A 26,999-nucleotide genomic window follows, 5' to 3' on the forward strand; every position below is an offset into this window, starting at 1 on the left:
GACTCTTCAAAGACTTTAGAATAATGACAATATTTTGACTGATAAGAATCGAAACTTCCTGCCAATTTTGTCAACAAGGTGTTGAGATTTAGAATGGAGGAAAGAGAAAATCACCCATTTTTCCTTGGTCCTCCTGGCAGGACATCAAGTCCCTGGACAGAAAGCAAAGTGAAAGAGACACATGGACAAACCACACAAAGATCAACAAGAACAAAGCAGGTCAATACTGTTGTCAGACAAAGTTCAAAGCAGAAACCCCCCACAAACCTCTAAGCAAAATACAAACGTTATTTTCCATAGTGAAATGTTGCATCTCAAAATGAAGATGGCCAGTGTCAACCACTGATTTAAAAGCATTTACATTACATATTCATTACGAAGTAATGATTATTAAAAAATGATTAATGAAGAACAATATAGGTGATACAAACAAACTTTATGTAACACTTCATGAAATGGACTGCCTTCTTTTGGAGAACTGCCAAATGGGGGGAGAAGGCAGGAAACTTTTAGAGGATAAAGAATGAAAAACAAGGAAGAGAGAAATAGAAAACATCTGATTGGCTGGGGCCATGTGGTCATCTTTATTTGGTGTGAGACGCCCAGAGTTGGTTTGGAGTCTGGAGACTGGCCAACTGAATATATTGCATTTCTGGTCAAGTCCACTTACAACGGCACAAAAGTCATCTGAGTTTCTGTGCTGGAGTGACACCCTGGCCAGGAGTGCCTTCATAGGGGGCTTAGAAATTTATTTTAACAGTAATTATGTCTTTATTAAGACACATTACATTTTCCTTCTTAAGTAATGAAAATAGTGAACTAAGCCGATATTTGCCAAATTTCAATTATTTGCATAGTCCCATAACCACATACTGAATATATTGTTTCAAACGAATGTACATTTTATTTAAATAAAATTGGAACTATATATTGCTTCTGCAGATATCCTTTTTCTGCAGGAAAATCCTTTTAATTGATAAAGGGGAAGATAATACTTCATTATTAGTAATTTGTTATTTCTTTTATTTTTAAAGGGTATTAAGCAAATACCTCAACATTTTAGCATCTCCTAGGAAATGATAGCAATTGTTAGTGAATGTTTGTTTCTGAAGTTTTCTGTCAAACCAGTGATAACACAAGCAAAATTATTTTCACTTGAGCTGTGGTGTTGGCCTTGTTTGCCTTTTACTGGCGGAACTGATGAATGTAAATCATGGGAGAGATGGCTCATTGTTTTCTCAAACCGTTGCATTATCTTTCAATTCTTAATTGTTTCTCCTTCATTCCACACCTCTAACTTCTAAATAATTCTTGGTTTCACTTTTTCATCAAATATTTTAGTGATTTCTGACTCATCAGTTGACAAAGGGAGGAAATAATGAGATATGAAGAATTCAGGTGGGTTTTATGGAGCATTTTGATTGTAGTTCAACTATTATGTTCTATTATCCAGGGGTGTCCAAACTTCTGGCATCTCTGCGCCACACTCGAAGAATGATCTTGGACCACACATTAAATACATTGTGACACATAACCACACACACAGAAATCTCATAATGTTTTAAGTAAATTTATGATTTTGTGTTGGGCTGCATTCATAGCCATCCTCGGCAGCAGGTTGGACACCCCTGAAACTTTCATATTTTAAATACATATGAGTCAAATTCATATGCTACAAAATCGCATACACAGTGTTATCAAGAGCTTTGACGGAGACCAACTGTTCAAAGCTTGGCTCACTGGACTTTGATTTCGGGACATAATCCAGTGGTTCTTCTTGATCAACTGTCATCTCCTTCCAAGCAACAGAAAGAAGAGACAAAAGAGATAAAATTGTAGTTTAGATGCAATTTTTATATCAGTTCCTGCATTTTATCACCTATTACGTTCAAACAGTATGACTTTCAATGCAAGCACTTGGAAAACCTACACGCAGATAGCAAATTCCCAAATCACCTATAACAATGAACATCCGCACTACATTTTCACAGAGAGTTCTGACAGCACACATTAAGCACCGAAAGGTAATTAAAGAGACTTCAACATGACAAATTAAAAAAAACGAGTCATTATCTTAAGTGTTGGCATCATGGATAATTATTATTTCATTCTCTGTACTTTGCTGGGTTTTCCAAAATTTCTACATGGAATCTGGAATCTGGAAGAAATTAAAAAAAAAAAATCCTATACAAAGAACAGCTAATGAGAAATTACATAATAACTAATGAATCAATCAATATTTCTTTCCAGGATGTTCCACCAACTAAACACTAACAGAAGGTTCATTGGCTAATAATACTACCGCTCTTCACAGCCGCACACATCAATCAACCTGGTTGAAAGTACAACCTGAACTTCCTTTCCCATAATTCCCTCCTAATTAGTTTCCCGTGAGTCCGAGGGCTTCAAAGATCCGCTCTACGAGGAAGTCTGCCCCCTCACTCTTTACTGGCCATTCACGGGTGGTTCCGCCCCTCGCGATCAGTTTCCGGATGTTGATTGGATAAGAGCGGAGTCCCGTCGGCTGGACGGGCAATGACAGCCAGAGAGGGGGCGTGGCCTCCGCCGCTCAGAAATTCTACCCAGGCTCCTGCTGCACCATGTACCACGCACTCCGGCTCCTCGCGCGCTCGCGTCGCCTCGTGCGAGTTCCACCCTCAGCCTCAGCCTTGGCTCCAGGCCCTGGTGGCGCGGCCGCCCTCCCATTCCCGCCCCCGAACGCCGCTGGAATGGTGAGCGCGGGCTCCGGTCCTCCCGCGTCCCCGCGGTGACCTTCAGTCCTGCGGCTTGCCGGCAGGGCGCCCGCGGGCCGGGGGGTAGGATTACCCGGGGGTCCCCCAAGTCCGTCACTGTGCTGCGGTCCCTCGCGGCGTGGCGACCTTCTCTGCCCGGGGCACCGCCTCCAGAGCGGGGTTGGAGTCTCCACCCCTGGGTGAGCGCTTGGACTGGGGCGGCAGCTGGCGGCGAGAGTCCCGCTCCTGGGACTCTCCATGGCCGGCTGGGCCTCTGTGTTTTGAGGTAGCCCTCCGCGGCCGCGCTTACTACTGCGCTCCTGCGGGTGCGGGAGCCCCCAGTTCTTGGGACAGATCAGAGTGGGAGAGAGTGTGGGGAGAGGGGCAGCTCCCGTCCCTGCCCCTCAATAGGGCCTGGCTGGCCAGACACTGGCCGAGTGGTAATCTGGTCGCCTCTGAAGTCTGGCTTCTAGGATCACCACGCTCCCTGAACCGCTTTCGGGGTCGGGTGGTCTTGACGATGATTCCAAAAGATATTCTGATTTATTGTGAATGATTTGATAATGCAGTTAGTTATTTTTCCTTGTACCAGTTTCCCTTTCTTAGTTGTATTCACTCACTCTCATGTTACAGTGGGTTTGAAGAGCTATCCAGGGCAGAGAGTTATTTTGGAATATAATGTAGCTAACAAATAAATGAACCTTGTAGTCTGAAAAAACAGAGTCGAATCCCAATGCTATCTTTTAGTGGCTGTGTATTTTTGTCCAAATTATTTAGTCTATCCAACCTTAAATTTTCACATTTATAAAATAAAGATAATAATACTTACATTTGTGTGGTTATTATGACAAATTGAGAGATAATTTACATAAAGCAGAAGCAGTATATGGTCAAATGGTGGCTGCTATTGTTTTTATTGTTTGTTCTTAGGTATAAGTTTGGCAGATAGTTGAGGATATTTTGGTTGATGAATGAAAGCTTATATGGAAACTATAATGTAGACAACCCATTTGTTAATTTTGTTAATTAGAACTTAAAGCTAAATACTCTTTAAAAGCTTTAATCACCTTTATATTCAATATTGCATTACTTACATAACTCTGTAGTACCACAGAAAGCAAGTATTGGAACTGTCCACAAATAAATAGCGTTCTTCTTCTAAATCCTAAAAGCAAATGCAAAAGAAACTTTGATATATGAAGTTAACTTTAAACCAAATACTAACGTAGATACAGACATCAAAGTCACAGAGGAACTCAGTTAATTACCTAAGATTAGAGGAAGTATAATGAATACATTTCAGAATAGAACTAACAATTTATTCATATACTACTAGTTCAATTCTTCAGTTACTCTTAGTAATTAAGAATTTACTCTCATGGGTAATACATTTAGATGGTTTATTGTTTCTATTATATTTGACTTTGTGAAATATTAAAAAATGAGGCCTGTCCAGAAAGTATCCAGCCGTGCACTATGAAAAATACATTTACTGAAGAAGATACAAGATACGAGAAACAGTGTACATAGGACAATGACGCCTCAGTCCCCTTTAAAGTAGGCACCTTGGGACCTCACATAGTTCTCCCAACTGCCATCAGCTACCCTGTCGTATTTTCCTGAATCTCATCGATTGTCTGAAATCTCTTCCCTTTCAAAGGTGATTGTAGTTTTGGGAAAAGCCAAAAGTCAGTGTGCCAAATGTGGGCTGTAGGGGGGCTGTCACTTGAAAAGAATGTATATCCTGCTGCTTTGGGATGAAACGCTCTGAAAAATATCAATTAAATTTATCTGGTGTAGTGTGTCATTTAAGGCCGCTGTTCTCTTATTGATTTCCTGTCTGGAAGATGTATCCATTGTTGCCACTGGGGTGTTAAAATCCCACATTATGACTGGATTACTGTCAGTCTCTCCCTTTACGTCCATTGAGATTTGCTTTGCATATTTACATGCTCCTATGTTGGGTGCATGATTGTTTGCCGGGCTTATATCCTCTTTTTGGATCGATCCTTTTATAGTTATACAATGTCCTTCTTTGTCTCTTATTGTAGCCTTTGTTTTAAAGTCTATTTTCTTTGACTTAAGTATTGCTACCCCAGCTTTTTTTTTTTTTTTCATTTTATTTGCATGAAAAATCTTTTTTCCATTCCTTTTAGTCTGTGTGTATCTTTCATTCTGAGGTGGGTTTCTTGAAGACAGCATATATGTGGGTCTTGTTTTCTTATCCATTCAAGTACCTTTTGTCTTTTGATTGGAACACTTAATACATTTACTTTTAAAGTGATTATTGATATGTATGTAGTTGTATGAACATTTTATTTTTTATAACAATGTTCCTCCTTTTTTTCCTCATTTTGAAGACGTCCGTTTAACATTTTTGGTAGTACTGATTTAGCTTTAGCTTTTTTTGTCTGGGCAATTTTTTATAATATATATATTTATTTATTATGCTATTACAGTTGTCCCATTTCCGCCCCTTCACTCAACTCCATCCTGCCCACCCGCTCCCTCCCAAATTCCCCTCCTATAGTTCATGTCCATGGGTCATACTTATAAGTTCTTTGGCTTCTATATTTCCTACACTATTCTTACCCTCCCCCTGTCTATTTTCCACCTATCATTTATGCTATTTATTCTCTGTACCTTTCCCCCTTCTCTCCCCCTCCCAATCCCCTATTGATAACCCTCCATGTGATCTCCATTTCTGTGGTTCTGTTCCTGTTCTAGTTGTTTGCTTAGTTTTCTTTTGTTTTGGTTTTAGGTGTGGTTGTTTATAACGGTGAGTTTGCTGTCATTTTTACAGTTCATATTTTTTATCTTCTTTTTCTTAGATAAGTCCCTTTAACATTTCATATAATAATGGCTTGGTGATGATGAACTCCTTGAACTTGACCTTATCTGAGAAGCACTTTATCTGCCCTTTCATTCTAAATGATAGCTTTGCTGGATACAGTAATCTTGGATGTAGGTCCTTGCTTTTCCTGACTTGGAATACTTCTTTCCAGCCCCTTCTTCCCTGTAAGGTCTCTTTGGAGAAATCAGCTGACAGTCTTATGGGAACCCCTTTGTAGGTAACTGTGTCCTTTTCTCTTGCTGCTTCGAAGATTCTCTCCTTCTCTTTAACCTTGGGTAATGTAATTATGATGTGCCTTGGTGTGTTCCTCCTTGGGTCCAGCTTCTTTGGGACTCTCTGAGCTTCCTAGAATTCCTGGAGGTCTATTTCCTTTGCCAGACTGGGGAAGTTCTCCTTCATTATTTGTTCAAATAAGTTTTCAATTTTTTGTTCTTCCTCTTCTCCTTCTGGCACCCCTATAATTTGGATGTTGGAACGTTTCAAGATGTCCTGGAGGTTCCTAAGCCTCTCCTCGTTTTTCTGAATTCTTGTTTCTTCATTCTTTTCTGGTTGGATGGTTCTTTCTTCCTTCTGGTCCACACCATTGATTTGAGTCCCAGTTTCCTTCGCATCCCTATTGGTTCCCTGTACATTTTCCTTTGTTTCTCTTGGCATAGCCTTTGTTTTTTCATCTAGTTTTCGAACAAATTCAACCAATTCTGTGAGCGTCTTAATGACCAGTGTTTTGAACTGTGCATCTGATAGGTTGGCTATCTCTTCCTCGCTTAGTTGTATTTTTTCTGGAACTTTGAAGTGTTCTTTCATTTGGGCCATTTTTTTTTTTTTTTTGGCGAGTCTGTTACTTAAAGGGGCGGAGCCTTAGGTGTTCACCGGGGCGGGGTAACGCTGGTGGCTGTGCTGTGACGCTGCACGTGGGGGAGTGGCCGAGAGGGAGCAATGGCGTCCGCTCCACTCTCCATCGGATTTCAGTCACTCCCTCTGCTACCCACAATCAAATTGGGCCCCTCTGGTGCTGGTTCCCGAGTAAGTGGGCTTGTGCACACTCTAGGCCCCTGTGGGTCTCTCCAACGACCTCTCCTGTGAGGCTGGGAGTCTCTCCTGCTGCCGCCCCAAACCCCACGGGCGGTTTTCAATCAGAGGTCTGAGGCTTTATTTCCCTGCGCTGGAGCCCTGGGTTACACCATTCGTCCCAGTTTATCTGTGTGCGAATTCGGGGCCGCAGGGTCTGCTAGTGGTCCGACTGCCTGCCCCTTTTGTCCCACACTGCACCAGTCTCGGTCCTGCCATGGCCATGCGAGTCCTCTCCGCCCTGGTGCCCATCTCCGCCCCTCCTACCAGTATGGATGTATGTTTCTTTTTTATCTCCTTGGTGTCGGACTTCCTTGCCGTTCGATTTTCTGTCAGTTCTGGTTGTGTGAGGAGGCGCAGTGTGTCTACCTACCCCGCCATCTTGGTTCTCCTGTCTGGGAAATTTTTTATTTCTCCTTCAATTTTAAGTGATAGCTTTGCTGGGTAGAGTAGTCTTGGTTGTAGGTCCTTGCTTTTCATCACTTTGAATATTTCATGCCCATCCCTCCTGGCCTCAAATGTTTCTGTTGAGAAATCAGCTCACAGTCTTGTGGGAGCTCTCTTGTGGGTAACCGTCTTTTTCTTGCTGCCTTTAAGATTGTCTTTTTGCCTTTAACTTTTGCCATGTTAATTATGTGTCTTGGTGTGGGCCTCTTTGGATTCTTCTTGTTTGGGACTCTCTGTGCTTCTGGACTTACGTGTCTTTTTCCTATACCACATTAGGGAAGTCTTCAACCATTTCTTAAAATACATTCTCAATCCTTTGCTATCTCTCTTCTTCTGGTACCCGATGATGCAGATGTCATGTTTTACATTGTTCCAGAGGTCCCTTAAACTGTTCTCATTCTTTTTTTTTTTTCCCCCTGCTCTGATTGGGTGTTTTCTGCTGCCTTTCTTTCAAATTGACGATTCAGACCTCTGCTTCATTTAATCTCCTTTTGATTCCTTTTAGTGTATTCTTTATTTCAGATGGTGTGTTCTTCATTTTTCACTGTTTTTTTCCTAATGTTTTCTGTGGCCTCTTTTATGCTTAACAAAAGCTTTGTTTAAGTTCTCACTGAGTTCATCTATTCTTGCCCTAAGTTTCTTCAGAATCTTTATAACCATTGTTCTGAACACTCTATTTGGTAGATTGTTTGCCTCCGTTTCATTTAGTTCTTTTTCTGGGGATTTCTTCTGTTCTTTCCTTGGGGCATGTTTCTTTGGTACCTCTTTTTGGTTTCATCTCTATATTTGTTTCTGTGTATTGGTTGTATCTGCTGTGTCTCCCAGTCTCGGTAGGATGGCCTTATGTACTTGGTGTCCTTATGCACTAGCCAGTTACTTGGCCAGGGATTGTAAAATCTTTTTAATTCTTTGACTACGCTTATTTCATAATTCATGCTAGGTGATCACTAATTAAAGTTCTAAGTATCTCTGTGAAGTTTCCTTAATATACAGTATCACGTGTAAATTCCAAATTTCTAGTGTTTTACAATAAATTTTTTTAGTGTCAAAATATTTTTTGAGCTGTTAATTTTTTTTATTAGTATAAATTGATGTACTTGGTAGAATCCTAGTTTCTCCATAGAAAGGACTTTGGGTCATGGGTTCTTATTCTGGATGGTGGATTGGCTTCAAGATATAAACTCCCTAAAATCATATGTAAGATTTTATATGGATGTATTTATTTTAGTTTTTCTAGGGAGAAGATCCATAGCTTTCCTCACATTCCCAAAGGGTTCTGTCACCTCGAAAAGGTTAAGAACCAACCTGGTCCATCTCCCTTTCTCTGTACATTTACTTTCGTTTATAGAGGAGAAAAGCTGACAGGCTGAAGGCAACCGTGAAGTCTGGGATTTCTGTATTGTACTAAGCTAGCTGTCATGCGTGGTGTTTGTAGACCATGGTGCAGCTCTGTTTAAGTATATACTACTTTCACATTTTAAAGTATCATTCTTGGACCATTTTCTAAAGTTCCCAGCAAAATAAGCATTGCTTGAAGTACATTGAATTGGCCAGAGCTTGACCAATAATAGGCATACTCCTGAATGGGAAAAGATTATTTTTACCTCAAAACCTGTCTTTGTGTTGACATCTGTATAGCGTGTGAATTCTGTAATCTGTCTTTAACATCTATATTAATAACTTTGTGTGACAGTCATTTCTGAAAGAGCTGGAAGAGGAGAGTGGAATGAGAGTGAAAATGGAATATTTTGTCTTTATGGTACTTTCTAAAGTTTCTTTTCCCTTACAGTCAATGTGCTTTTGAGACTTGATTTCTTTTCAAGTCATAACAGTGTCTTGTGTCTATCTTCAGGCCAGCCAGAATTCCTTTCGGATAGAATATGATACCTTCGGTGAACTCAAGGTCCCAAGTGACAAGTACTATGGCGCCCAGACCGTGAGGTCTACGATGAACTTTAAGATTGGTGGTGTGACGGAACGCATGCCAGTAAGTGGCCTTGGGGGAACATGGGCTTCTTTCAGATCAACTGGGATTCGTTCTGATGAGCCATTTTATTTTATAAATAAAATTTTACAGAGCTAAAATGTAGTTATTAGAGACCTTTGTGAGTGATAAGATGTTTCTTTCATTAAAATGTCCAAGAACTTTTTAAATACTATTATTTTGAGCTGTGACTTTGAATATTTTGAATTTGTGTTTGATAGAACTAAGAAATTTGTCTTTTTATTTTTGCTGGGTTTTTTCAGATTTTTACTAGTATTTAACAGTTTGTAAGCATTTTTAATTTCATTGCTTAAATTTTATTTATTTATTTTACCAGTTAACACTGTTTCAGAAAACTGATTTAAAAGAGACAAAGTTTTCTTTAATATTATACTTCCTATCTACCCCGGTGTCCGTTTCCAGAAAAGTAACACAAATACCTAAAAATATTATTGTTTACCATGTTTGGCACATAGTAGATAATATGTATGTATGTGTTCATGCCACGTGAACGGCTTAATGATTAGAACACTTGCTGTCATATTTCATTAAAGCTAAGGTGGCATCAATGATAAGATGCACTGGTATGTACCACTGAGAAAGAAAAGGGCTGCCAGTTAAAGTCGTGACACGTTGTCAGTTGTAAGGTGCATCTTGATTTCGCAGATGTTAAAGTGTGAAAGAATTGATTAGGTATATTACCTGTCCCTCTGGAGCCCGCCTGGAGTATGACAAGTAGTCGCTTTAGGAACGCAGGGCAGCCTCGTAGCCTGGACGTAGCCAGCGTTCATCTGGCGAGCTAGTGCTTACCAGTTGTCTTCTAACTGTGCTTTTTATTTTACAATGATCTTAGCTTCCATATTTTAGCTTCTTCCTAAGCCTTCAAGACTGAATCTGGGCTGGTTCATTCAGTTACACAGTAGGCAGCTGAATCTTCGTGGAAGAAAATCATCGTTATTGGTACCTGCAGCCAGCTTGGTGAGGTCGACCCACACAGGGTCAAATGACAAGGTTGGGTGACAAAGGGCAGCAACTGATCCTGAAATACTCTCAGATAGTTCAACTCTTGGGATCAATGAGCTCAGTCTTACAGCGCAGCTCCTGGGGCTGATGACGTCAGTCCTAGCCCACGTGACAGGAGTGAGCACGGTTCGTGGTTCCAAGTTCCCGCTGCCACCAGCAAGGTGCGTGGTTCCGAGTGCTTCCCAGGATTGCTGCCGCTGCTGCCCCAGACACAGGGCAGCTGTTTGGGTTACACGGCTGAGACAGATGGGCTCAGGGGTACCAGTTTTGTCACTTTGGCCTTCGTCTGCATTAGCTTCCTGAACTTTATTACGTATGGAGCAGACTGTCTGTGCACTGAGCTGAACAGCATGATGAAACCCAGCCCTCTGTACCTGAAGTCCAAAGGAAAACAACATGAAAGATGGTTGGGAATTTCGAATGTGAATAAATTAAGAATAACGAGACCCTTCTTTTCTCTCCAGTGATACATTTTACATTTTATTTTAATAGGGGTCAGTGAAACTCTCTGCTGTGACCTTGTTTCCTTTGCACAAATCCACAGACACGCGGGTCAGTCACTCCAGGCAGATGGCCAGACGTGACTGGCACGTGCTCATGACCCACCAAATTGCTATTGAAACCTAAACTCCCGTTTGTGTCTGGCTTCACAGTTTTAAGTTTCTAATCCTGGGTGCCATTTGTGTCCCTGTCATTTGGGTAAAATACGAACAATGTTTTACTTCATTTTCTTAAAATTCAAAATGAAAATTTCTGTTTTTTATTTCCTTTGCCACTTGCCCCTTGGTTTATCCTCTTTGGCCCAGTTTTAATGTGTCTTATTCTTTATTGGTTTTTGTTTTGTTTTGTTTTTCCACCCTCAGTTCCCTGTGAGGATGGTAGCATCTCCTGTATGAATTCATCACTCTCTTCCTCAGCCTTCCTGTCTAACCTTCTGCTCTTTTCTCACCTGTCTCCCTTCTGCCCTTCCCGCCTGAGCCCGGTAGGGGATGTACACCACAGTCTGCATTACTAACTTTGACAGGAACACACCATTTTCTTATCTTTGGAAACCGAGGTATCGTTTTATTGCGACCTCATCAGAAGTTACTCAGCTTTCCTTTTAAACTTGGTAAGGTGATTTGCAGGAGAAAGTGAAAAGATCTGTAAACTAAAAAGGTTTGTCAATATTTTTTTCCATTCAGTAGTTTGCCTTTTTATTTTGTTGAGGGAGAAGGAAAGGAAAAATTACAATCTAGATTGGGATCTCGTGAGAGAAACTCATGGTGATTGCTGGTAATGTGATTGAGCCCATGTATGAAATAAGCACGTGCATATTATATCGTGAAAATAGGATAAATGGCACATTGTCTGTGTGTGAATATGTGCGTGTATGAGACATACACGTACCTATGTGAAGGGTCAGTGCACTTGCTTCTGTTTGGTTCCCTAAACAAAGAGACACCTGGTGATTCTTGGCTCATTATGTACCTATCTGTAACCTTTCTCTGTATCCTAAACATTTTAGGGTCACAGTGTTACTTGAGTTATTTTATGTACAACTTTTGCATCTGCATAAAACAGCAATCTTAAATTTTCATACTTACCTAAAATTGCAAATTTGAGATATTTTTCTGATTGATTCTAGATCCCAGTTATCAAAGCTTTTGGCATTTTGAAGCGAGCAGCTGCTGAAGTAAACCAGGATTACGGTCTGGACCCGAAGATTGCTGGTGCAATCATGAAGGCCGCAGACGAGGTAGGAGCGGTGAGCGGGCTTATTCTTAGTGGCAGCAGTCCCGTGTCGTCTGCTGGGTGATAGCAGCCTCCTGCGGGAGAAAGCAGGCAGTGCGAATTTTGGAGTTAACGAAGTTCAAGGTAGGGTGAGGGGAACCCCGTCCCAAGGAGTTCTCTGGGTTACGGGTGAAATGAGTCCTCCTGGACACCATCTGTTGTTCTGGCAGGAAAGGAGGTGGCGATTCCCTGTAGTGGAGAATGCCCCGAGCCCTTCTCCAAAATGGCTTTTATTGGGATTGGTATGCGTAGGGGGATACAGCAAGCACACTTAACTCATCAATCAATGTCAAGAGGCTATAGTTATAGAAAACAGGTATTATCTATAGATGACAATTGAAGGAGCACAGAGATCTGCCTCAGGTCAGGGTCTGTTAGACATGCTGACGCTAGATGGTCATTAAGACGTGTTTCCTGAGATAGGGAGTTACTCCTTATGCCTTGAACTTAAACATCCGGTTTATGTCAGTGCCGTATGAAGCAAAACGAGCTTCAAAGGGTACAATGTATGCTTCAGGCCTGATTTCCACGGGAACCCTTGCTGTTAGCATCGGGTCATAGCTGCCACCTGCATTCCTGGCATGCTGGTCAAGACTTACTGGCCTCTTTCAAGGCCTTGCTCGCAAGGGGCTGCCGTCTCCGATGCTACACAAAGTGGTCGCCAACAGTAGGGTGGCAGCATTATTGTTGAATGAGGTTATCAGTTTGGTGCTTCAAGATTTGTAGATGGTTTTATACCCTTTTATTGATTCTCTTGACCTTTCCTTTAGTATCTATAGTTTAAGGAAAACTCTATGATGAAACACTTTTAAATTTATGTATTTTATTTCTTATTTTATACATAAATGATTCATTTAAAAACTAGCTGGTTATTTGATAGTAGGTATGGGGAAAGTTATTTCATTAATTCTCTAATATCATAATCTGAAGGAAGCAATCAAACGTAACAGTTTAAAAACTCTATACACAATGTTGTTCGCTGCAGAGCCATTTATAATAACAAATTACAAAGTATCCGTCCATAATAGCTGCGTATATAGGGTATATTGTGATGCCATAGGAAATTAGTTTTTAAAGAATGTCATGGAACAAAGCCTGCCATGTAAGAAGTAGTGGGGGGAAGGTAGCAAAATATAGGTATTTTATGATCCTAGTTTCATTGAGAAAGAATGAACAAAAAAAGTGCTTTTTTATATATGCATATACACTCCCATTGCGTGGAGTGGAAACTGGAAAGAGATGCCAAATGCTACTTGCCATTGTTTCTGAGGACCGGCGATGTGATGCCTAGTGAACTTTTCTTAGTTCTCCAGATCTTCTACCCCATCACCTAATATTTCCATATAACTAGGAAAAAAGTTTTAAAGTGAACCAATTGTTTACGGTAATATATTTCCAAAGTGCATGCTGATTTTTGTAAGCTAAAATTATTCCAGAAGATGGTTAGGCACCCACTGTCTTAGAAAGCTTACAGTCCAAAATCTAGCACGGTAATTGAAAGTATAAAAATATGACAAAAATAGGAAGAAATTTGGACTGTGTGTCTGCACTTGGCAATTGCTACTCACTGGGCATCTGTGCGATGAAGTAGCTATTAATACATTCATTTTCATGTCACCAGTTCATTCTCATACTCCAACTGCCACATCTGTTGGATGTTCCTGCAGAGCACCAACAGCGAATGATTCTAAAGACTTAACAATTTGGCAGCCTTCACATGTGGCCCTATCTGCATATTAGGAGAGGAGGCAGTTGGAGAAACAGGCTTCGATTCAGTGCAGTTGACTCGCAATAGTTCATTACTCACTGTTCAAAGTGGCCGTGGTTGGAACAAGGGATGCTGTGGAAGCTTAGACTTGCTGGGCAGCCACAAACTGTGTGGCACCATCAGTAAAAAACACATCTTTAAAATAGTATGATAAATGGTACCTACTTACCATAGTTGACTAAAATAGCCAAATGAGTGTTGCCTTTCTTATTTAAAAAAAATCCGGTGTCTAACATTCTGTTCTGCAGGTAGCCGGAGGTAAATTAAATGACCATTTTCCTCTTGTGGTGTGGCAGACTGGGTCGGGAACCCAGACAAACATGAATGTAAATGAAGTCATTAGCAACAGAGCCATCGAAATGCTGGGAGGCGAACTTGGCAGCAAGAAACCGGTGCATCCCAACGACCATGTTAATAAAAGCCAGGTCGGTATTTTTATCTCTTCTTTCCTTTGTTAGAAGTCGTAAAGAATACCCGAGGTTTGTCTTATCAAACAGGTGTTGGTGTTTTGGCAAGGAGATTCATTCTGCTTATATTTTTTAATGGAAAGGACTTCCTACATGTTCTTCTTTCTTTCAGGAATCTTGGGTCTAATGTCCTAAACTTCATAAAAATCACTTCTAAGGAAAAATTATTTTTAGGACACCTGAATTTAGTATATATGTATATTTTTATTGTTTTTAAAAACTATTTTGGAATAGCTTAATTTTGTAAAAGAATTGCAAAGATACTTCAGAGTGTTGTCTGCAGACCCTCTGCCCAGCTTCCCTTAATCTTAAACATTTCATATAAACCCGGTACGTGTACCACTCTGAAAAAGGAGCATTGGTACAATGCTCTTAACTAAGGCGACCGCGTGAGGGTTTCTCTGGTTTTCTGCTGATGTCCTTTCGTTTTCAGGGTCCAGCCCAGACTGCACGTTGCTGTAGTCATCATCTCCTCGTAGTCTCCTCCGCTCTCTGACAGAGTGTCTCCTGCCACTTCTGAAAGTAGTGGTCAGGCATTTTGTCCCTCGGTTTGGCTCCGTGTGATGTTTTCCCATGATCAGACCGAGACCAGATTTTGCAATAAGTTTTAAGAGAAACGAGGGCTCTTCTCATTGCGTCGTGTCAGCGGTGCGTGACAGGCACATGGCCGTGGGTCCTGCCGAGGGTCACGGGCATCACTTGGTTGCCATGGCGTCTGCCAGGTCTGTCCTCCTTCCGCTCCCTGTTAGCATGAGTCACCACGTCTTGCCTGCATTCCAGGAACTGGGAGTAAGCTTCACTCCCGGAAGGAAGGAGTTTCAGGAAAGTTTTGGACGTGTGCTAAAATCGCCACAGAATTAACAGAGAACTTGAGACTGTGTAGACATCCTCTGTCTCCTTGAACTTTTGCCCATGAATTTAAGCATCTGTCAGTGGATCTTGCCCATAGCAACAACTGTTACGGCATTTTGGTTGAGATTTTCTATGCCTCTCATTCCTTCTATATTTATTAATTAAAATTTTGTTGTAAAGATTTGTTGTTTTTTTTCTCACATTATTTAGTCAGTCATTAATGTGTATCAGTATGGCTTCATGAATATTTATTTTATTCTGAGAGGTATAATCTAATGCTTTCCCCCTAATACTTTGTTATTTATATTGTTGCTCAGATTGCTCCAGCTTTGGGAGCCCTCTCTGTTGGCTCCTGTGTGCTTTGGGCATGCCACCGTCCTTTTAGAAAACCCACGTGTGTACTTTTTTGGACTAAAAGGTGCTCCTGGCTCATCGTCTTGTATTTTCCCTGACCTAGCCCCGTAAGCACCCATTTTCCCAGGGATCTCTCAGAGGACCTTACTGGAATACGATATTTAGAAACGAAGACCTGGGTGGGGCTAGGTGTGATTAAACAGAGGGATAATTAAGTAGTGAGGGGGCAGTTTTTCTTTTTCTGTTGAATTTATTGGAGGGACATTGGTCAACAAAAGCATACAGGTCTCCAGTGAACAAGTCAATAATGCGGCAAGTTTTTTTACATAAATTCATTGTGTGAAGGACTTTCAAACCCAGGGCTTGCCTTTAAATATGAATTTATCTTTTATATGCACTGAAATCTGCAATCTGCTTCAGAACAACCCAGCGTGTGTGGTCAGGGGCAGGCATTGAGATGGTGGTATAGAGAAACAAGGCTCCCTTTGTGCTGATACTTATTTGAATTTAGGTGATAGGCGTGTGAGTGTTTGTTGTATCATTCATCTCCTCTTGTAAGCAGTTTGATATTTTCCATAATACAAAGTGAAAACACATATAATGGGATTCCTTTTTATATAGCATCAGAACTTAAAAGTATGGAGTTACAGGTGAGGAAAGAGCACCGACTTTTGACTTCCTTGTCAGGGCCCAGCCTGCTCGTCCTAAATATTTTGGCAAGTCAAATAATGACAGCTTGGCTTCCCTGTTTTTCAAGTGGTGACCCACCTCAGCATTTTCCTTAAGCTCCATTAATGCAGAAATGTTCATGAGAGACGGTGTGCACTGTGTAACTCAGGTATTACTGCTGTCCTTGCATGCACGTGCTAACCACTCCTCTCTCCCTTGCTGTCATTTGTTGGCAGGCAGGTAGAATAACAGTTAACATGTTTATTGTAGGTGGTGTGTATAATACAGTCCTGAGGACATTCCATGAAGGAAAGCAGGTCGCTTCTTATTTGTTCCTAAGTGACCTCAGACTTGCCGCACACAAATGTAATTGAGTACTAAAATTATGCCGAGTGTTTAGTAGTCATTCAGTGAGATTTTTCATTGAGACATTTAAGTTTACGTTTTGTCACCTCTGATGTAACATTTTACATTTCTTTTGACAATTTTCCAACAGAGCTCGAACGATACGTTCCCCACAGCAATGCACATAGCTGCTGCGATGGAAGTTCACGAAGTGCTGCTGCCGGGACTGCAGAAGCTACACGATGCCCTCGAGGCGAAATCCAAAGAGTTCGCCCACGTCATCAAAATTGGGCGAACTCACACACAGGATGCGGTCCCGCTCACTCTTGGGCAGGTATACGGGCGTGATCGGATTTGATTCCAGTTAGGGGTTGGTGCAAATGGCCGGCATATTACCTGCTAAATCACACTGGTTTAGAAAGCCAGGTTGATAACAGCTCTGTTCAGTGACAAGAGATTGTTCCACATTCATCAGTCAGTAGTTTTTACTGACATCCAGTTAGGGGAGAGGTGGAGCGTACTGGCCATGAGCTGGACTCCCGAGTCAATCTGCACAGGTTCCAATCTTAGCTTGGCTGTGCACTAGCTAGTGGACCTTCGGAAAAGTATTCAGCCTTTCTGGGCCTCGCTTTTCCGGGCTGTAAAATGAGGAGCATAACATCTTTTTCATAGGATAGTTGTGGGGTCAGTGAGCTGATCGGTGTAGAGAGTTTGGAAGCACGCCTGATGATTGTAAGCGTGTATTGGTGTTAGCTGTCGTCATCATCATCTTCATCCTTCTTTGTCTCTCTTCCTCTAAATTAGAATGCTCGTTAAATGCTGACACTGAAGGGCTTAAATAGACATATATTGTTTTGGCCACGTTTGAAAGTGGTATTACTCTCTCTCCAAATTACTAGGAAGTATATTTGTATGTTTTATCTGTACCTTAAAGGTGTCTAACAGTGTGTATCACAAAGGAATGTAGGAAATACACGGAACAGGGTTTTTTGTCTGAGTGAGCTCAGCCCAGTTTGGGAGCTAGAACGTACACAAATTAGACATCAAGAAATGGCTACATATGTCAAGTATCAAATGATAGTTTTGTAGGAATTGGGGTGAGGGTGAGAGTTCGGCTGCTGCTGACTTCCTGCCATTTATAGTCTTGTTCAGATGACAGCAAACATTGAAAAAAGCTTGATTATTGAGCTTAATTTTATCACTGAAGGAATGAGGAAAACTTGAAATGATTAACTGAAATACAGGTGATCTGACTGAGTAGAGCCCACTCAGTTGAGTTACCTTTGAAAGCTGCGTCTGTTTCTTTGCATCCTTGGTTCCGGCACCATGCTGAATTCCTGAGGGGGTGTAGTGTAAGTCTTTGAGACTTCTCAGCACCCCGCTCTCTTCCAGATTTTTTCTCTTGTGTGTGTGTGAGTCACGTGGGAAAGCCGCTATGCTCAAGTCCATTTGGGCCACGACACACCCTCCTATGTAAAATCATCATTCCACCTATCGTGACAGAAAGTTATGTTTGACAGTTTGACTTCATCTCATCAGAAGCCTTCGTACTTGCTTTTATTGGAATTCTCTTTTTAGTTTGTGTAGTTTTTTCCCCAGTAAGAGTATATTTCTTGAGTGAATGCTGTAGGTGCGTGTGTAGGTGATCTTAGGTCAGATGGGTCAGGCCTACTTGAAAGGAGTTATATCTTCTAAAACTAATCAAAAGGAGCGACATCTTCTAACTAATCAGAAGTATTTGTGGTTTTTCAGCGTTTTTAGACAGGAAGAAAAGGATTGATTGAATGTAACCATGTAGCCTGGCTCATTCAGTGGAGTTCCGGTTTCTGCCTTTTGCCCCCGTATGTTTCTTAATGGATGAGGCCCTTGCTGTGTTCAACACACAATAAGTTCTGTGGTTACCTTATGTTAAGTATGTCGTATTCTAGAAAGCAGTGTGACATTAATAGTGGAGTTAAAACATTCTCCTATTCCCTATCAGGATTTTAAACTGAAATTATCTGGAGAGTATTTCTATGTTTATATTTTTCTTGAAAGGATTCGGAGTGTCTTTTTTTCTTTCTCGAAGTTATCCGGGATACACCAAAATATTAGAAATAACTTGCAAATAACAAATAATGTAATGTAATAAAGTCGTTCTTTTTTAAAGTTTGTTTCCTATGTTCTCTGCTTCCTATTAAGACTAGATTATAAACAGGTGGCATGTCACCAGTGACACTGTCTTAGTTCATAGGGTTGTAAAACCCCATTCTTTCCTATACGTTGCTCGTCATGTGAATTAAAGTACCATAAATACCTCCTGAGTAACTTAAAATTGAGTGACTGGAACATAGGTAAGAAACTTCTATTTAGTGCAGTTAGACTAACCTCTAAGTCATTAGGCGGTTATGGTTTCTCACCGTACCTGCCTTCCCTGTTCAGGAGTTCAGTGGGTATGTCCAACAGCTGAAGTACGCAATGACGAGAGTGAAGGCTGCCATGCCTCGGATCTACGAACTCGCAGCCGGAGGCACCGCGGTCGGCACCGGTTTAAACACCAGGATCGGCTTTGCAGAAAAGGTTGCTGCAAAAGTGGCCGCGCTCACAGGTCAGTGATAAAATGAATTATTACCCATTTTGTTACACTAGCTGATGTATTTTCTGGGTGTTTCTGCTTTAAACATTTTGTGAATTTAAAGTTAGAAATGATGTTTTGCCATCAAACATGTGTTTTATTTTAGCAGTGTTTTTTCTACTTCCTACCTTGGTGGTTAGAAAAGATACTTGGCATGCGGTCAGTCTTGTTGAGTTTGCTAAGAGTTGTTTTGTGGCCTCACACGTGGTCTGCGCTAGAAAGTGTTCCATGTGCACTTGAGAAGAACGTGAATTCTGCTGCTGTTGGCTAGAATGTCCTGTGTGTATGTATCTGGTAGGTCTGTTGGTATAAGTGTTGTTCAAATCCTCTCTTCCTTAGCGATTCTGTCTGGATGGTCTGTGTCCATTGTTGAAAGTTGGATTTGAAAGTCCTCAACTATTACTGCAGTATTGTTTATTTTTCCTTCTAGATGTGTTAGTTTTTGCTTTATGTATTTAGGTACTTCAGTGTTGGGTGCATAAATATTTACAACTGTTATATCTTCTTGACCCCATATCATTATATAATGCCCTTCATTTGTCTCTTTTCACCATTTTTAGTTAAAATCTACCTTACCTCTGGTTTTGTTGTTTGTCTGTTTTCCATTTCCTAGAAATGTCTTTTTCATTCCCATCACCGTTGGTCTATCTGTGTCTTTTGGGGTAAAGTGAGTCTTTTGTAGAAAGCATATTCTTGGATCTTGTTTTTTTATCCATTCGGCCATTCTGTGTCTTTTAATTGGAGAACGTAATCCATTTACATTTAAGGTACTTATTGATGGGTAGGGACTTTACCATTGCCATTTGTTACTTGTTTTCTGTTATCTTGTAGATTCGCTGTTCTTCGTTTCCTACTCTGCTGTCTTTTTGTGTGTTTTGAAGTCTTTTGGTGTCAGTATGCTTTCACTGAGAAATCCCCTTTTTAATCAAGAAGCAATTTATGGGAGGGTTTAAAATACGTAGCTCTTCAAAACTGTGGCCGTGGGAGAGGCTGACACAGATGGTCTTGCTCATTTTGGCTCCTGAATTTCTCAGGATTTGCGGCCCCTGGAGGGAGGAGCGAGTAGAACAGCCTGAGCTGGGGGAGAACTTGTCCTAGGAAAGGCGTGAAGTGAATTTGACCTACTTCTCGTCTTTATTCGAGTAGTCAGGCTCCGCACACAAGTGTGTGCGGTAGGGTGGTGCTTCCCTGTTTCCAAATATTTACTGGACTCGTTTTCTCATCCTTTACATGTGCGACTGCTTTTGATTCTTTCTACTCCTTTAGGACTTTTTAAAGATATGTAGACAGACTTTAGTCTTGAAATAGACATTTTTTTTCCTGTTGTTTTTGGTTTTCACATACTAAACTTTCTGTTTAACTTGCTAATATTAAAAATTCGTTTATTTTACCTGTTAACTCACATAGGTTATTATTATCTTTTTTTCAGGCTTACCTTTTGTTACAGCTCCAAATAAATTTGAAGCTCTGGCTGCCCATGATGCTTTGGTTGAACTCAGTGGGGCCATGAACACTACCGCGTGCAGTCTGATGAAGATAGCGAATGACATTCGTTTTCTGGGTTCGGGTCCTCGCTCAGGCCTGGGGGAACTGATTTTGCCTGAGAATGAACCAGGAAGCAGTATCATGCCAGGTAATGAATCACAGAGCTGGTAGATGTTAGGCCTGGTACTCGACAAAACCCAGGCATCTTGCCTGTACAGCATGTCTCCTTCGGCTCGGGATCCACGGTCCCAAAGATGGGTGGGGACACGTGCGGCCCCTTTATTTCAGAATGTCTTTTTGAGCCACATTTGATCCGGACTTCAGGAGCCTCACTCAATAATGCAGGAGGAAAGACTTTTAGTTGGTAATGTACATTTTGATTCCCACACTGGAAAATGTATAATAGTTCTGTCTTTCACAATTCAGAGCCAAGAGTTTTAAAATGGGCTATTGAAGTGATCAGCATGGGTTGAATAAGAATGAATTATACCAAACACCTCTTATTTCAGTGTTTGCTCTGGAGAGGTGACACGGGGTCTGGATGCCTGGATTCCAGCAAGCCACTTGGCAGACTCACGTGACGTTCACTGGATCCCGTGGAGGGGGGCGGGCAGTACTGTTAGGTGAAGGTAGCCGGTGCACAGCGACACTGAAGGAGTGGCTAATGAGTTGACTTCACACTGGAGGAATATCATGGTAGCAAGCTGACGGGTGAACTGAGGGAGGTGCTGACCGTACTAGCAGGTGACTTAGCTGAGATAGCAGTACGTCAGGTGACAGAGTCAGGTTCACAATGGCCTCAGTAGGTTGGACTGAAACCGACAAAGTGACTTTTGATAGTGAAAGAGAAAGACCTGACTGTAGAGTCTTTTTAACTCTGTGCATGTGAAGAAGGAGAAGAGATCTGATTTTAAAGTATGTCATGTTGAAAAATGACGTGAGTTTAGTTGATTGCAGATTCAAGGTGATTGCCTAAAAGAGAGAAATGCAGAGTTGCAGGAAAGCAATTAATCTTCCCACTGTGTTGCTCTGTATTGGTCGGAGGAATCTGGGGTGTTTGGTGCAAACCTGAGCTTGCTAGAGTTGAATGTGTTACCAGAATGATGGGGTTTTGGAGAGTCATACGACGGATAGGAAAATTCCAGTTTAATGTCATCGTTGTCCGAAAACTTCCCAAGTGCGGGTCAGGTCCCTCTTTTATAAGCGCTCCCATAGCAGTCTGCCCCTCTCTGCCTTCACCCCTTACCTGGTGTAATTGCCAGCGCACTCTCCCTAGCCTCCGAGCTCTGCACCTTTGTCACTTGCATGGTGTAGCCTGTGCCTGGCTCTGTGAATGTTGCTGGAATGAATGAAAGCCATGAAGATAGAACTATATTGAATGGGTGGTTGAGGTTACTCATTACTCATTATTTATTAGCCATTGTATGACTCACAGTTTGTGGCTACCCGTCTCCCTTCCTTTGGTTGGTTTGTTTCATTAAATCAGCACTGGTGGTTGGGGCCCTGCTTTATTACATGTCTTTAGTTAATGAAGTTAGATTTCCTTCTATTCTTGATTATTTGACATGAAGCCTAATCTTAACTGACGCCTGAAGCCATGAGTGTGTGTGACGTGGAGTCTCCCCGGTGGTTTTCTTGAAGGCAAGGTGAACCCCACCCAGTGTGAAGCAATGACCATGGTTGCCGCCCAGGTCATGGGGAATCACGTCGCTGTCACCGTCGGGGGCAGCAATGGACATTTTGAATTGAATGTGTTCAAGCCAATGATGGTAAGCTATACATTTGATTCTTAATGTTTTTGACTGAAGGCTAATAATCTTGGCTTTTGTCTTTCATAAAGGTTTCTGTAGATCTCACATTAGGTACTTGATGGTATATAATCAGCAGTTGGAAGTCAAGCATGTGTTAATATTAGAGGATTAATCCCGGATATTCAGTTAGGTGACTTTTAGCTCAAGTAATTTGATTGTTTGCCTTTTTAATAGGAAGAAAAATTCTGTCTTTCACCAGTGGAGACACTAGTGGGTAGCCTCCTCAGTTAAAAAAAAAAGAAAAAGACAGAGCCCTGCCTCAGTCCTGTCTCCTCACACTGCTTCTTTCTTCTTCTGCTCAAATTCAGTCTTAAAAAAGTAACCTGTCCTGGCAGGTGTGGCTCAGTTGATTGGAGCATCGTCCATTGACCAAAAGGTCATGGAGGTCATGCGTTTGATTCCCACTCTGGGCACATACCTTGGTTTTGGGTTCGATCCCTGGTCAGGGCGCATATGAGAAGACAACCAACTGATGTTTCTCTCTCTCTCTCTCTCTCTCCCCCTCTCTCTCTAAAGAAGCAATGAAATAAAATGTCCTCGGGTAAGGATAAAAACAAAAATTAAAAAAGAAAAAAAAGAGTAGCCCATACTGAGTCACCCACACTGTGCTCACTCCTTGTGCTTCAATTGCTCTTGCAGCCACTGTGACCTCGGCCCAGCAGGCGTGCCGCTGCTCTCTCAGCAGTCCCGCCTTGGCTCTCGCCTTTGTGAAATGCTCTTTGCCCTTGGTTTCTTCAGCATTTCCCCCCACTTTTCTTTCCTCTCTCTCAGGCTTTCTTTCTTTCACTGGTTTTGCATACCTTGAAAATATTATTGGGTTCACCAAAACTTCTTCTTCCTTCCTCTTTATGAAGCTGGAACAAGATGGTATCATCCGATCCTCCATTTCCCCAGCTTCAGATGATGAAGCTGCCGTCATAGGAGTCCTGCATTTGTGTGAAATGTTAGGTCTAAAATACAGAACCCTATTTCCAGTGTGTATCTGGTATAAAGTCTGATTGTAACTTGATAAGAACGCACAAATGACAAAATTAAGTCTATTCATTCAGTGTGTTCGTGAAGTATTTATTGAGCACTAGCCCCTATCGGGCACTGTACTCGTTGCTAATGTCAGAACAAGGAACAAAACAGATCATTTGCCCCTCTGGGCCGCACGTTCCAGTGGGAAACAGAAGACAGGCCAGAGTAGGACTCGGACCCAGAAGCATTTGCTCTCAGGTTGCTTTGCAAACAGTTACACCTGCTACCTAGCAAACGTAAGTGCATAGCAATAAATGTCTGCTAATCTTTAAAAAAAAACCCTCTTTTGTCTTTATAGAAAATAAACGTAGATAATCAACATTAGTTATAATAGTCATTGTTAGTAAATGAATCTTGAAGTCCTGTGCATTCTACTAGAGTCCATTGTTGGGAGTGTAGTTGTCAGACTCTGGGGTTTAGACCAAAAGAGATGAGGATGTGGATATTTGTCTTAACCCATGTTGAAATGTTAAAAAAAAAGAAAGAAAACGCTAAAACAAACTAATTGATTTTATACTGTTCATGTATCGTGTGAAAGGTTATTTTAGAGAGACTACAGAATATGTTTGTAGTCTTCATTATACTGTGTTTCATTAAATACAGTTTCGTTAAACATAAGGAAGTGTGGTGATCATTAAGAACCGGGAAGCCCTGACTCCACCAGTCTCCTCTGCCGGCCTGCCTGCCCTCTGCGTCCGTGCACCTCTGTGTACCTCTGCCTTCCTCAGGGATGACTCTCCCCCCACCCCACCCCCTGGCCCACTAACTCCTCCCCGTCCAAGGGGGCGTCACCACTTCCCACCCTGGGAGTCAACTTCCCTTTCTCCGTGCTCTCTCATTTTATGCCTGTGTTTTGCGATACTGCAGGCTGTCTTGTGTGTTAGTTATTTATGTTTATTATTTATTCCTCTTAGAGTTCTGGGCCCTCAAATGTTTATAATTTTTTTCTTCTTGTCTTGAGTCTGGTGCCTCAAAAGTTATAGGAGTGCTGTATGTATATTAAATTATATATTCATTTATGAACCAGTAAATAATACTATATATTGGACCAACAACAAAAAAAAGTTAGGCTTCATAAGTCTCTCTCCCTCTCTTAGATTAAAAATGTGTTACACTCGGCCAGGCTGCTGGGCGACGCGGCGGTCTCTTTCACGGAAAACTGTGTGGCGGGCATCCAGGCCAACAGAGAGCGGATCGACAAGCTGATGAATGAGTCGCTGATGCTGGTGACGGCTCTCAACCCTCACATAGGTGAGCGCGCGAGGGATAACAGCGCGCCTGTGCGTGCAGAGTTGAAAAGCCGAGGAGACTACTGGGTCTGTGGTTGGAGACCACAGTTTCCTTCTGGACATCGTTGAAGTAAAATCTTTATAAAGATATTTGAAATTGAGTTGTAAGACACTGTAGATAACTTCGGAATGTCATAGTTGTTTCAAAACCATGATTGATTATGCTTCATTTTATTTGAAAATCTGGTAAATTCAGAAGTAGTAGTTCAAACGTATTTTAATCTTAATGGAACTCAGGTGCTTTATATTCTGAGACGCTGGGAAGGATCTTGCCCGTTGGGAGTGTCACTAGGTGGCACTGGCTGATTAGCAACAGGGAGCGAATGCATTTTTTCTACCTTCTCTAGATGCTCAGCTATGCTTGGTTTCGTTTTGTTCAATTAAAAGAAACAGGGTAATTCATTGCTTTTAGGGAAAGGGAGAAAATGCAAATATTTTGTCTAAAACCATGGCTTTTGCATTGCAAGCCTTTTCCAGAATGGGCAATATTTTGTTCTTTAGATTCAAGCACAGACTTTATTGGGGACTGACCATAGTGACCCCATTAAATTCACTGACTCATAGGTCTTGAGGCATCCACTGCTCTGTGTGATGATGTGTTAGCAGCCTTTTCCCACCTTCCCCTCACTGCCGAGCCGACGGGAACATAGCCTTCGGTTTTCTATTTCAGAACAGGTTATGATGAAGTCATTTGGCATATGGTCACTGCTTTAAAACATGCTCCTATAGCCCTGACCTTTCTGGACTGACTTTGCATTCTTGGCCTCACGTCAAGCTTCAGTTTGAGTCTTATGAAGGGAGAGCTCATCCAACTGCTTCGGGTGGCTCTGATCCCAATGTCGCAATGACATTTTGATCCTTTGAAAATGATTGTACTTCAGCATTCAACTGGTGACAGACACGGGCACTCAAAGGCTCCCATGAGAAGCGCTTTCCTACGTCTGCACTTCAGAACGTGCTGCCAACACATTTACATTGGAGGTGCTCCGTAAGCTGTGCCATTGAGGGCCCCTCCCTGGAGTCAGTGTGCTGGGAGGTGGGGGCTGTGCAAGGAAAAGCTGGCAAACCACACGTGACCGGCGGCAGAGCAGGAGCCTTCCGCCCCCGCATCGTGGGCTTTGTGCGCATGTGTTCCGTGTGCGTGGGCTCCGTGTGTGTGTGTGTGTGTGTGTGTGTGTTCCGTGGGATGGCAGTGAGCTGAGAGTGGTGAGCGTACTCTTGCACTTCAAGTCAGCAGTCACATGAAAGTACAGAAGAGTGAATAGCGCCCCCTAACGTTTAACGGCAGAATTCTCTGTCAAAATTACTCTGATCAGTCAATGCCCTTTTCAGCACATTTAGCCTTCACAAACTCAGTTAACTTGTCAACTTCACCGTGCCCATAATTTGTTGCATCAATGGCGAGTAATTGTGTGCAGACACATAACATTTTGCCTGGTTGACGGTCAGATGTCTCAGCAGGCTTCTCTTTGGCCATGGTTCTCTGATCTTGGTAGCTGTTTTTTTCTTTGTCCTTTATTGGTTTCATTTTCATTTTTTCTGTTCTTTCTTACTTTTGCCTTCTGACTTTTTAAAATTACGTTAAGTCAAGACAACTTGTAGAATTGTCCTGCCCCTACCTTTGTTAATTGTAAAAGCTAGTAACTCCGCAGTGAACAGTGTAAGTATGTATTTATGGCAAAACCTCCCCCACCCAGCCTCCATATCCCTGAAGTGGGGTGAGAGGCCTGGTGCGGGGTGCCCAGCAGAGAAGAGCTGTTGGAGGCGGCTCTGAAGGGCTTCTCCTGCCAGCCCAGGTTGCGGCTCCCTCTCTGCGGGCAGAGCGGGTCCCCACGGGGCCTGGGCCCACGGTGCTGCAGTGCTTAGCTCCTTGGTGCCGCCTTATGAAGAGAATCACTTCTGGTTAAACACGTTTGAAACAACACAGTTACACTACTCAGATGTATATTTTTACGTCTTGTTGCTATATTGTTGGGGTTTTTTTTTCCTCTGTGAAGATATCCGAGTGAGTGGGCAATTTCAGTTTAGGACCAAATGTGTTGTAGAAAGTATGGTTAAGTCTGTGTTATGTAAGAAAAGTAAAGATTTTATTCTCTATAAGAAATGGCAACTATTAAGATAATCACTGTTAAGTACTTCTAAATTAAAGTTTATGATGAGCTCAGTAACTTCAATATCAAGTAAATAATGATTACCTTTTCCTTTTCGAAGCCAGCTTTCACGACTCTCTCCTGTGTGGCCTCTCCCCTCTTCCTTCAGGCTATGACAAGGCGGCGAAGATCGCCAAGACCGCACACAAAAAGGGGTCCACCTTGAAGGCCACCGCTGTGGAGCTGGGCTACCTCACAGCAGAGCAGTTCGATGAGTGGGTGAAGCCCCAGGACATGCTGGGTCCCAAGTGATTTCGATGCGTTTACAATAAAGACGTGCTGGGTAAAATGTAA

General features: G+C 41.9%; 1 protein-coding gene across 2 annotated transcripts; it reads left to right on the forward strand.

The window, feature by feature from the left end:
* Positions 1-2,544: 2,544 nt before the first annotated feature.
* FH (fumarate hydratase) lies at positions 2,545-26,999 on the forward strand. Of its 2 annotated transcripts, none has more exons than XM_024576056.4 (10): positions 2,545-2,732; positions 8,954-9,088; positions 11,736-11,846; positions 13,898-14,074; positions 16,488-16,670; positions 18,758-18,923; positions 20,380-20,583; positions 22,077-22,204; positions 24,364-24,517; positions 26,815-26,999. In XM_024576056.4, the coding sequence occupies exons 1-10, from the start codon at positions 2,601-2,603 to the stop codon at positions 26,955-26,957; spliced, it is 1,533 nt and encodes a 510-aa protein (XP_024431824.2). In that variant the 5' UTR covers positions 2,545-2,600; the 3' UTR covers positions 26,958-26,999. The 2 variants fall into 2 exon arrangements, with proteins under 2 accessions (XP_024431824.2, XP_053768940.1); XM_053912965.1 differs by lacking the exon at positions 2,545-2,732 and adding an exon at positions 2,914-2,932.

The sequence above is a fragment of the Desmodus rotundus genome, chromosome 10 (assembly GCF_022682495.2).
Source record: "Desmodus rotundus isolate HL8 chromosome 10, HLdesRot8A.1, whole genome shotgun sequence".
NCBI lineage: Eukaryota > Metazoa > Chordata > Mammalia > Chiroptera > Phyllostomidae > Desmodus > Desmodus rotundus.